Below are 12,322 nucleotides of genomic sequence, written 5' to 3' on the forward strand. Positions count from 1 at the left end.
GCGCTCTACCCAACATTGTCTCACTTGGGGCTCTGTGCCCTCATTCTTCCTTGTGCATAAAATTTGAAAAAAGACTCTGGGACCTTTGACAGCAGGAATCATACTTGTAGTATGACTAGCTCACAGCCAACTCCTGCTCTTCTCTGACTGACTTCGAATCACCTGCAAGTTGCTCACTTTCCTCGTGGCCACCCCCACCGCCACTTGTCTGCCAAGCACCTCCTAGAAACTCATTCAGACTCTTACACAAATCTCCCAACCAGAGATCCTTTTTTTTTCAATCTCTTCTGTCTGTGATCTATTCTAATAGTAATAACCATTCTTTCCCAAGCTCTTAATACTGACCAGAGACTAAGATAAGCCTATGACATACTCTTTCTCTAATCCTATAACAACTTGACCAATATGTCCCATTCCTTTGTTTTGTAGATGAGGAAACTGAGTAGGGCTCAGAGAAGCTGTTATATGCCTGAGGCTACTTAGTAAATCACCAGGTTAGGGTTCAATACCAAACCTATGTCAGTTCCAAAGCTTTTTCCAGGATGTCCTGCTCTATACCAATATATCTTAAAGTCTACTGCCAATGAATCTTGCTAAGTCATAGAACTGCTCAATATTCTGTAGATGCTCCTTCAAAATCCTGTAAATCCTCCTTTTTGTTGGAGAAGAAAAAAATGTGACTCCCCTGATCTGGAATTTAAGTATCTCTATACGGGACCCTGGGCAAGAGGGCAAGTTTTATTTCACCGCTGCCCTTCATGAACATGACATGGCAAACAAGACCATCCGCCATGCTTCGTCATGGAAACCCAGCATTTGCCAACCTCTGAGGATTTGTTTAGACCGCTCCTTTGGTTGGTATGCTCTCCACGCTGCCACTCGCATCTCTCAACATCCAAATCCGCACTGCATCTTTCATGAAGCACGCATCCCAACCATTCCTTCATCCCATGCATTTACTGTCTACTGAATGCCAAGCAGTCTAATTTTCCATGCAACTCAGCACCCTCTGGGGTGAGCACGCTGACAAGGTAAGTATAAGGGGAGGTGGCACAGGGTAGGGGCATTAGCCAGTCAGGAGTGCCTTTCTGGAGGAGGTGCCTTTCTCTTGGCTCAAATGGAAAGAGACGTTAGTGATTAGAAAAGAATCGCTCCTCATTCTGAACATCCCCTGCATTTTTCTTGATCTTTTTTTTAAATTTCTTTATTGATTAAGGTATCACATATTTGTCCTCATCCCCCCATTCCCATCCCACACCCCTCCCCACATATGCCCCCACCCCCTCTTGATCTTTCTTAAGATCTAACTTTCTCCTTTGCATGAGAGGTTTTGTGTGATTTTTAAAAATATATGTTTTATTACTCCTGCTAGCCTGGGAGCTCCTGAAGGACATTATCTGTGGGTTTTTGTTGTTTTTTTTTCAACTTTGACTCTTTTTTACAAAATAGGAACTCAAAGTTGGTCATGAACCTAGACTTGGGAATGTGAATGAAGAATCCAGCCCCACCCTTTTTGAGACAAGTGACCGTGGTTGGACTAGTTAAATTACCTCTTTAAGACTCCATTTCCACATGTGTAAATTAAACAAGAAAAAATATCTGTCTCACAGAGCTGTTATGAGAACACAAAATAATCATGAAATTGTTTCTATAATGCTTAGCACTGTACCTGGTACAGGGTAAAAGCTCAAGAAGTGGTAGCTTTGTACTTCTAAAACAGTGAGTGATTTTATTTATTTTACAGACCTCTTAGCACAGTACACAAGAATAGTCCCATGTGAACACTCACTAACTTGAATTATTTTATTCCAGTTCAAATATATGCATATAAGCAAGATCATATTCATTAAGACTGTATCACAGATATTTCTTTTGCAAGGCAGATTTTTTGTTCTGCCCCAAATTCATAAAGAAACAGCAATTGAGGTTAAAAAGCTAGTGCTTAAATCATATACCACCGTCTCCAGAGTTTACCAATTACTATACAAATGAGTCAAGTGACTCATTGTTGTTAAGTGTGTGTATATATGTGTGTGGTGCTTAGGGTGTTTAATTAAAGAAATAAAGAGAGAAATAGAAAAAGAATCCAGGCCTAGTGAAAAGTTAAACCCCTATTATTCTTTCTAAGCTGCTTTTGAGGTTGTTTCTTGGTTTAGATGGTGGTGGTTTTTAATTACCCGATACAGGAACACTCATCGAAGAAAGGAAGTCCCATTAAACTTCCCCAAGTCAACCTCTATAATTCAGGCAAATAGAGAAGAAAGGGCAGATCATGAATTTAAAGGATTGTAAAAAAACACACAAAAACCGTCACTGTACTATCTTCAAATGCACAGGGGGTCATCAGCTACCTCTCTACTAATTAAACAAATCCACATTGAAACTCTCTGGAGAGAAATAATATAACAGGCTAGCATATTGAGCACACACAATACTGTACACCACTCCAGGGGGGCCGGGGAGAATACGCCCATGAATAAGACCCACGTTCTTTCCTGGGTGAGAGAAACATGCAAACATCCAACTTCACTTTGAGATAAAATGAAGTAACACAAAATGGAGGCAAAGGTAGCATGTTGTCTGAGCTCCTAGGACGGACCGGTCATTGCAATTAGGAACAACTAATTTTCCTTTCAGAGGAAAGAACATTTCATCTGGGCTTTGAAGACTAAACTCACCGGGATAACTAGGGAACTAGTCATTGTTGAGAACTCACTCTGTGCCATATGTTCTACACACTACCACATTTTACTTAATTTGTAAAGTAAAATAGTTATTAGTGTTATAGTCTCAATATAGATGTAAGGCCCTTCTCCCAGGGCCGCATTGCCGAAGAGCAGGGGTCTGGATCCTCATGTGGGCCTGGATGATGCCCCAGCCTATGATGGCCCCTCCCCTTGAGTCCTGGAGCTTCTGTGTGGAATGCTGGAGGTCAGCTACCTGGGAAGGGAGGTTAAAATCACAGTGCCCGATTTTCTGTTATTGCCATCAAGCAAAGAACGCGCAAAAGCCTTGGTAAGCAGTTCATTCCTGGAGTCGATTATGCTCACTGCCAATACTGCTTATACTATTCATTACCCAGTATAGATTAACTGATTACAGCTAACTTATAGCTAATTTATGTAATTAATAAGGATCGTTGGATGGAAGTGAGTGAATCTCTCTCTCATCAGAGACAGTGTAAAGGTTAACTTCACCTCAGTTCAAGCCTAATTATAATAAATTATACAAAATAACTGAATTACTCAGCGATCTAATGAGGTGTCCCCAGGCCTTTGATTAAGACACCAGGCCACCAGGTCCTAGCATATAGCTGCTGTCTGTGGGAAAGGCCAGGGAAATACAAGAGAGCATTGTTACAATGCGGTTGTAGAAACATTAGTGTGCTCAGAGAAAACAAACAAACAGAAAACAATTTGATGTCCTTCGCGAATGGAATGACGCGTACATTATAGTTCCTCCACGTGGTGGGGTGGTACAGTTATCAAACATTTCACGGAATGCTTCTTTGGGGTCTCCTCTGTGAGCTCCACCTCATCTCTCCAAGTGTCTTTGGTCCTCTTCTCTAACTAATCTACTCTCACCCATGAGGTGATCTCATTCACTCTCATAGTTCTTAACACCACTCCCCACTCAAAACCTCCCCATGTCTCTCTCTATACCCCTCTCCTGCACCCTAGACGTGTTTATCCCACTGCCGGCTTGACATCTCTACTCTAATTCCTAAAAAATATCTCAAATCTAACATGTCCCAAATTGAATTATTGATTTTGGTCTATGAGAGTATCATTTAACTATTTAAGTGTGTTGGCATGATATTGTATTCTAATGAGAAAAATTATTCTGTTAAAATGTTAAGGGAAAGCAGAGAATTGGCTTTATATGAATACTACTATAACAAATGACAACACAAAAGTAAGTAGGAAGAATTCTGAAAAATATCAGCAATATGCTAAAAGTAATGGTGCTAAAGTTATGGGATCAAAAGTATATTTTTCCTTCTTATTCATTTCTAAATGTTCTACTACATGGGTTATTTTAATACATTTTATAATGAAAACGTGAGTGTTTATGTGTGTTTAATCATTTAAATGTTTAAGCAGGAGATTATTCTTCGACTAGAAACAACACATTATGTTCTTTCAATTACTGGGTCCACATAATACAGGCAAATTAGGAACAGGGTTCTTTGAACAAGAACATGGTACAAGATTAACAGACGATTTTCCTACATTGATGTGGATCAGCCTTGCAGTCAACTCAGTTGGCAACCAAAAGCCAAAACATACAGACTCAGGAATTTTTTAAAATATAGCTAGTGGTATACTCAATGATTTGAATTGCTGGGCATGCTCAGAGGCCCTCAGAATAATGCTATGTTATTTTGCTTTCTGGTGAGGTCAAGATGCTATTCTCAAGAAAAGGGATAGAACAGCCACATCATTCAAGAACATTCATTTATAGATTCAGAGAAGCTGGTTGGCTTTGGCCAAGCTATTTATCATCACGGGTCTCAGTCTTCTTTCTCATCTATAAAATGGGAAAGTAAGGCCTTTCCTACTAAGGAAGAAAAAATGGAAGAAAGAGAAGAACAGAGGGAGGAATGTCTTCCATCTGATCAGGTTGTTATGTGCATTAAATGTTATAACAATTTAGCAAAAGATCTGGTTTACAATACATGCTCAAAAATCCAGTCCTTTATCCATTCAAACCGGCGTGTATTAAAAACTTAGGATGTGCCAGGCCTGTGCTAGGGGACATGGATATAACAGTGGACAAGGCTAATTCCCCTACTCTAAAGAGGAGTCTAGGCTGGTAGGAGTGTCCAGGAAGTAAAAGACGACTAAAAACCTGTAGGAAATGCACCAGATGCGCAGAAAGCACTGTGCTGTGACAGCACAGAGGAGGGCAGGATGGTACAGGACAAATAACCCCTAAGTACACTAAAGGGTTTTTCAATATCAACAATAATGAATGTCCATTAAGTGCTAGGCACTGTTCAGAGCTTTTCAAAACTTTTCACCTGCATTATCTCACTGATTCTATCCTATGATGACTATCCCTATTTTAAGATAATTGAGACACAGAGTGGTTAAGCAACTTTCCTAGAGTCACCCAGCCACTCATCACTGGAGCCACGAGCTAACTTTCCCAGCCACTATGCACCCTGCCTCCTGGCTTTTGTGCTTATTGAGGAAGTAACAAGTGCCAAGTGCATTAGACCATCACCTGCCATATAGTAAGTACCCAATAAATGTTAGCTCGTGTTAGCAATAGCAGTAGTAACAACAGCAGTGAGAGTAATAACAAAAGTTGTAGTGAGTAGTACCAGTAGTAACAGTCATAGCAGTGGTAGTAATAACAGTAGTAGCAGCAGCAAAACGCAAGGCACTCTGCAAATGCTGGCCCTTATTACCAGACTGGGCTTGAAAGCCTTCTAAGAAGCAAGGGAAAAAGTGCCCTTGGACTTCTGTGTCTTAGGGCTCCTGCTACCAAGAAACCCACTTCTTGGTACAGAAAAAAGACTTCCATAAATAGAGCTCGTAATTTAGAATAAAATCTTCTGAAGTTCCAAAGTGAATAGTTGAGTTTCCAATAACCAAACGACTTAGGAAAATGTCATTTTTTAGGGTTAGTGCTGAAGGGACATCACAGTGAAGTCTCTTGGGCACACTTGGCATGCAGGGGGCGCTATAGCAAGCACTTCACAAGGACTAGGCCATTTCTTCCTTAGGACTGCTATGTATTATCCCCTTTCCACCCAGGAGAAGACTGAGGTTCAGAAACAGTAAACCATTTGCTCAAGATTACGCATCTAGTAAGTAACAAAAGCCAGGATTTTAACCCAGAGGCATTAACTCAGCTCACCTGGCTGCTGGGACGAGGGATGAAGTACAACAAAGGCTGAGAGGGGATCAGACTTGGACAAGAAAAGAGGAAAGGGCAGGGCGTGCTGGAGAGAGGAGCAGCAGAGCAGAAGCTTGGGCGGAGATGAGTGTGCCGAGACTGAGGGCAGCGAGGAGCGAGCTGGCCAGCTGTCAGGCGTGAGCCTAGGCCCTGCCCGCCCAGAGCTCCCCACCCAAGGAAAACCACAGCCAAGAAGCACACTTGTTTAGAATGTCTTGTTTTTAAGTTGTGTTTTGTTTTTGTAATGTGGACCAAGGTTTACAAGACCAAGATCGGAACACTGAGGGAAAACAGCTTCTGTTTTTTATTTTGGTTTCTTCCAAAATTCACCCGAAGTAATAAAAAAATTTGTAAATGCTACTTGGATTTGGAACAATATTGGGGGCCACATTTATACACCAATTTGAATTCTCTCCCTAATGAAACACCTCTAGAATTAGTTCTGACCCAAAACAACCATCGTAGCCTTAGAATGGTAGTCATTTATTCAATCAACAAACACTCTGTTTCAGACCATTGGCTCAGCAATGTAGACATGGCAGTGAACACCAAGAGCCACAATTCTTGCTCCATGGATTTCACATTCTTTCTAGTTGGAAGAGATGGGCAATAAATGCAAAACCAAATCAATAAGATAATACCAGACAGAGACACACACTTGGGCAAATAGAAGTAGAGTGACATGAAAGAGAGCGATTCAGGGGGAGGATTTACCCTAAATTGGGTGGACAGGGTTAGCCATGAGAAAGTTATGCTTGGGCTGAGAAGGAACCATAAGAAGGAGCCCCAGTGTAAAGATCTGAGGCCAAAGGGAGCCAGTGGGAGGGACCAGCTAGAGCAAAGCCCCCGACATTGATGAAAAGTTGGGGTGTTAGAGAAACATAAAAAACCCAGTGTGGCCTGAAGTAGGAGATGATATCCAGAACGGACTCAGGGACCAGATCTGGAGGAATGCCACAGGCTTGGGGTAAGGAATGCGGGTTTTACTTTGTGTCGTATTTGAGGATGTTAAGCAGGCCAGAGAAGGAGCGGGTTTTCATTGGGGAAAACATCTACTCGGTAACTGTGTAGAGAGTAGATTGGAGGGGGGCAAAGGAAGATGAAAACCAGTTAGGAAGGTAATAGAGTGGTCAAGGTGGGTTGAGGATGGGGCGTTGACTAGGATGGTTTTGGTTTATTTGGAGCAAAGCACAAGGATTTGGAAAATGTTTTCAAGATCGAGGTAAGAGGTCTCAATGAAGAGGAGCTGTGGGGCCTGAGGGGATTTGTGGAATCCAGGAAGATCCCTAGGTTTTGGCTTAAGGAACTGGATACATAAGAGTGCCCGTCAATAAAGTGTGGAGGTTGGGTGAAGAGCAAGCTTCAGGAGGTTTGGGGAACAGAATTCAAAGGTTCTGCTGGGACATAAAAGATTAGAAATGGTTATTAGACATCTCCCACCTTGGGAGAGAGAAAAGGGGGAAAGTAGGCTCAAACCATCTCAAAATGGACACCACGAGCCTCAGTTTCCTCATTTATGAAATAACAGAGACCCCATAGGCTAGTTTTACAAACTGAATTAAATCCTATTTATAAAAGTCTCTAAACTGTCTGACCCCCAATCCCTGGGCCATGGCAGTGCCATACCAAGGTCCCATGAAGGCCAATGTCACAAAGGTTAGCATTTCTCAAGAGACAAGGTTAATTAATTGATTTGCTAAGCCAAGATCCTTGATCCTGTGGTCCCCAACCACACTGCGTTCTTTCTCCTTATCCCTCCTGGACCAACTCCATCTCCAACATGTTTTTTTATAGCACACAACAGTTGCAATGCATTTGGGTTATTTCCCAGCGGCTGCTGAATCCAGGTCCTCAGGAAAGAAAAGATCTTCAAGAGTTGTGACCTGATGACACATGACCCCCGGGAGTCATAACTGGCATGGGTCGAGCCCTGTTACAAAACGTTAAGTCAAGTGACAGCTAATTCCCATTGGCTGGAATAAGTCATGGCTTCCCTTAGAGCCCTGGGTGGGTGCCCAGTAGGGTGAGTGGCAGGCAAAGGAATCAGTCAGTGGGTACTTGAGGGCACCAACAGGCTTGCATCATTAACTGCCCTCTCTGCCACATCCCATTGTCCAAAAAAAGAGGGTGACAGAGTATGCAATAATAATAGCTAACATTTAGTGAGTGCCTACTCTGTATCAAATACTTGGGCAAGCGCTTTCCATGCATTATCTTATTTAATCCTTCTGGCAATCTATCAGACAGCAGACAAAGCTGGGTTCGTTTCTTAGCTCTAGGACTCAGTAGCTTTGTGATCCTGGGTTAGCTCTCCATGCCTCATTTGTCTTAAAGAAAAAAAAAATGTATCTTCCTTGTAGAGTTAAATGTGAAAATGCATGTAAAACTCTTAACAGAGCTCTTGGGAAATAGTAGTCAAAGAAAGCTGGCTATTCTTACTGTAAAGTTTTGATCCCTGGAAAAGATGATTCCTTAAGCCGCTATTACTTGAGTGAATATGAGGGGTCAGAATACAGATTGGATAATACCCAGAGATAAATTCTCCCACCAGCTCTTGGAGAAAAAATAAATAAATTGTGAGAAGCAGCCCCCATCATCCTGGTATCCAGTTCTCTGGAAATTCTCCACAATGGCCAACACATAAAGATGTCTTGTCCTCCGTAGGTTTTCCAGCAAGTCTCATTAGAGCGAATGACACCATGTCCCAGACACCCCTGGGCTTCAGGAGAGTCATCACAGTGCTCTATGATATTCAACCCTGTGAGGCCTGGGGTGCTTGCTTCCTGCACAAGAGCCTTGCAGTCTTCAGGACGTTACATCATAAGGGTGTCAGAGAGGGGATGGCATCACAGTCTTCGTTTTCCTGTTAATTAGAAGATGCATTCACTATCCATGAGCTTCCACCACAAAGCCCTCAGATATAACTGGGGGTTGGGCAGGAGATGGACCCCTCAGGCACCCTCTGGAAGGAACAAAAACCCTGGAGGTTAGAGTTAAGGAGTGATGTCACCCTCTTCAGTTTTCATATCCCTGACGATGGTACCTAGCCAGAGGCTCAGATAAACCTCATCATTTGACAAGTTAAAGCTGGAGATCCGAACCCAGCACACATTTCAGTGTTCTGTGGGTCCTTCAACACTGCCCACCAGACTTGTGACTTTTATTTCTTCAGATTATTAAATCTACTATGAACAAGGCATTGTGGGAGATACTGAGAGACAAAAGGGCCTACTCATCAGTCTTGCTTGGCCAGTAGGATCATGGGCAGTGGAAATGGCTTGTTGGCCTGGCTTCTCTTTCATATCGTTTTGCAGAGGTGAACTGGGTCTCCAGATGGACACGTCTCACCTCTGCCCAGGCCCTCCCATGACCCTCCTTCTGGGACTACTCATTCAGAGGCTGGTGGAATAGGCCTTTGGGGATATTGACAGTTGCCTTAGCTGTCACTCTGTTCAGTGTCAAAGTGTAAAGTTACTTCCTCTTCTTAGCTCAAACCTCACCATTATTTGGCAATTGTAAAGTTGATCTCTGGCAATTTCTTAGTTCCACTGAAGTCTTTACTCATATTTTTTTGATTCTTTGATGTTTTTATCGGGAGTTGATGGAAAGCAAAGAATCTCCCGAAACCCCTATTCCGCCATCTTCAAACCAATTTTCTCATTTTCCAGTGAAGCAAACAGGTCCAGAGATATAGTCAGAGTCAAGACACCCTGAGAAGCAGTGATGGGCCAAATTCTTATCTCTTGGCTCCAACCTTATGCGGGATAGCAAAGTCTCTGGGAAGGAGGGCTCCCTGGCTTGATGCTATGGTGATAACCTGAGGAGGGGAAATGTTGGAAGAGCATTGCCTCCAGCCATTTCTCACTGCCTCCTTGCTAACCCCGAGAGAGCTCATCTGGTCTCAAAAACTGGGAAATGTAGTTTGGTCAGCAAGTTCATTACATGTAATTTGCTATCTCATTCCGTGTGCAGAATCAAATTTGGTGAGAGAATTAGAAGGAGCTGTGGTTTCCCAGTCAATTAACATTTATTAAGATCCATCTGTAAGATAAATTGTAGGGTAAGTGGATTCATTTATTCACTCAATATGGTTCGTGTCCTTTTTCACATGGCAGAGGCAGCGACATGTGGCGGCCTCAGAACTGGAGCTTGAGAGCTGAGCTGCTTTGGGTTGGCCCCTGGGTTTACTTACCAGCTGTGTGGTTTGGGAGAAATCCCCTCATCTTTAGGTGCTGGACTTTCCTCTGCATTGAAATGAGGGCAAAAGTTTCTACTGGACAGCCCTTTTAAAATAAAATGACGTAGGTTAAGTAATTCACATGGCACTTGGCACATTGTCTGCAATTACAAGTAATGACAGTATGTGCTCGATTATGGTTGGATGAGAGTCTTCGGTATGAGCAGGCTACCTCCTGTCGTGTTTAGGAAAGCATTTCAGACATTTTTCAGATGTTTATTTTGCACCTGAAACACTGATTTGTTAGTAAAAGGGCCGAGTGTTTGCATGGTCCTCTTGGGCCAACACCACCTTGACATAGATGTTTCGCTCTTGAATCTGCTTGGTCTTACAATTTTCGTCTTATTCATAAAACAGATTCTGACTAGGCCAGGGAGTTTCCAGTAAATAGCTCAAAATAAGGACTTTTTTTGGACATCATTTGCGTCTTCATCTCCTTTTGGTTGAACGTGGAATTTGAACTTCCAGTTCATGGGATTGGACTCCGGTAATGTTTTTCTAATATGTACATCCTACAGTGAATTTATATCACACGTGAGAAAGATCACCTCTTGTAACCCAGCCAGCCAACAGTGAAGAGAAAGTAAAATGAGGTAAATGGATTATTTATGTGAAAAATCAGGTTAATATATATAATAAAATAAGATGTATGATAAATATATTTCCATATTTTTTCTTTTTTATGTATATACTTATATAGTCAAAACCCTTCAAAAATATACATCCAACTATCAGTAGTGGTAAACTGTAGCAAGTGGGACTATATATTATTTCTTCCCTTTGTATGTGTGTGTGTTTTCAGAAAAGAGTACAACAGACCTATGTTGTTTATGCAATAAGGTAAATAGCACAGTTAAAATTAGGTTAACAATCATACTTATCATAGTACCTGGCAAATTGTAGGTGCTTAATGAAAGTTTAATGATTGAATGAATGGCCCACAATCTGGGAAATTCCTAATACGTTAACATTTCAGCTGCCCTGGCATAGCCATCATTCTAGCTCCACCACTAGATAATCCCTCCAGTATAACAAGAGAAAATGAAGAAAGAAGATTTAGGAATAAGGGGTGATGAGAGACAAGTTACACCACTTGATCATGGAATGTTGCACGTAGAAGGCAAGCTATTGAAAGGGGACCCAGATTTCTTGGGCAGTGTGTAGGTACTTCACGAAGAACACAGCCCCCACTCCTTTGCAACTCCCAGCAGGCAGGAATCCACCTGACCTGTGACAAATGTAGTTAGTGGCAATGATTTGAATCAAGGCCTCCTGACTCCAGTTCAGCATTCCTTATGATAAAGAGATACATCTACAAAACATGTGTACATATGCAAATTCCATTTAACTTAGGGGTTCTGAAGGGTTAGGGGAAATAGGAAAGATATAGAAGAATCAGAACATTGAAGGGAAAAGAACTTAAGGGGCATATTTATGAGCCTCAGTTAAATATTTACAACCTCAAGTCAAATAAGATTTACGAATGGCATACACGTTTTTAGGACCTACAAGAGAATCCGTCCATGAAGAAGAGAGAAATAACTCACCCGGTGCAGAAAGTGCCTCATCAGCCCAGACAAATCAGCAGGGAGAAATTTAGCAGCAATCTGTGGGGAGAAATTTTCCATTGTATATTTAGGATGTCATTCATTGCTCTGCCTGGTTCTTGTGTTCAAAGGAATTTCGCCGAGTCTATTTCTCTTTCCTACATCCTTGGATTTTTGCCCTCTACCCACCCCCACCAAACCTCTACACTGGAAGACAGAAATTAACGGACTCTATTATGTACTCCAACACCCCCAAAATGCACCTCCATATGCCAAAGGGGTGATTTCAATGTAGACCACTGATGCCCCTGGGTAACTTAGTGTGCAATCGAACGGGGAATGAGAATTGTGTCGCCTATATTGCAATTCTCCACTTAGAGGCAATCCCTTCTTTCAGATCAATCCTTTTACTTCCAACTCGGAAACAGAACCTGTAGCTTAGCCAGCATCTCAACATGCTTCGCAGATCTTATCTAGAGGCCAAGATGAGTTCTCTTTGCTCTTCACACCCTCCTTGTACACAACGGTTTAAATTATAAAGAAAAGCTCAATGTGCTATTGAGGATTTACATTTTTAACAGAGACAAGGGCCAGACACTGAGGTGACACTATTCCTGTCCTTCACTAAGGG

The 12,322-nt window shown here is 42.1% G+C and overlaps 1 protein-coding gene across 23 annotated transcripts in view; it reads right to left on the bottom strand.

Moving 5' to 3' along the window:
* LOC307114359 (uncharacterized protein) overlaps positions 1-12,322 on the bottom strand; it is a 459,274-nt gene that overhangs the window by 132,914 nt on the left and 314,038 nt on the right. For 13 of the 23 annotated variants that reach the window (XR_013814986.1, XR_013814987.1, XR_013814988.1 and 10 more), the window contains one exon: positions 1,287-11,751. The exons of 1 other annotated variant lie outside the window; for it this stretch is intronic. Coding sequence is in view for 1 of the 22 variants with exons in the window: in XM_079796706.1 (XP_079652832.1) it covers position 11,751 (1 nt within the window). In the remaining 21 variants the exon portion in view is untranslated. Of the gene's footprint in view, positions 1-1,286; positions 11,752-12,322 lie in introns of those variants that run through there. 9 more of the 23 variants (XR_013814981.1, XR_013814982.1, XR_013814983.1 and 6 more) reach the window with 5 other exon arrangements.

This window comes from Cnephaeus nilssonii (genome assembly GCF_951640355.1).
Source record: "Cnephaeus nilssonii genome assembly, chromosome: 18".
NCBI classification, from domain to species: Eukaryota; Metazoa; Chordata; class Mammalia; order Chiroptera; family Vespertilionidae; genus Cnephaeus; species Cnephaeus nilssonii.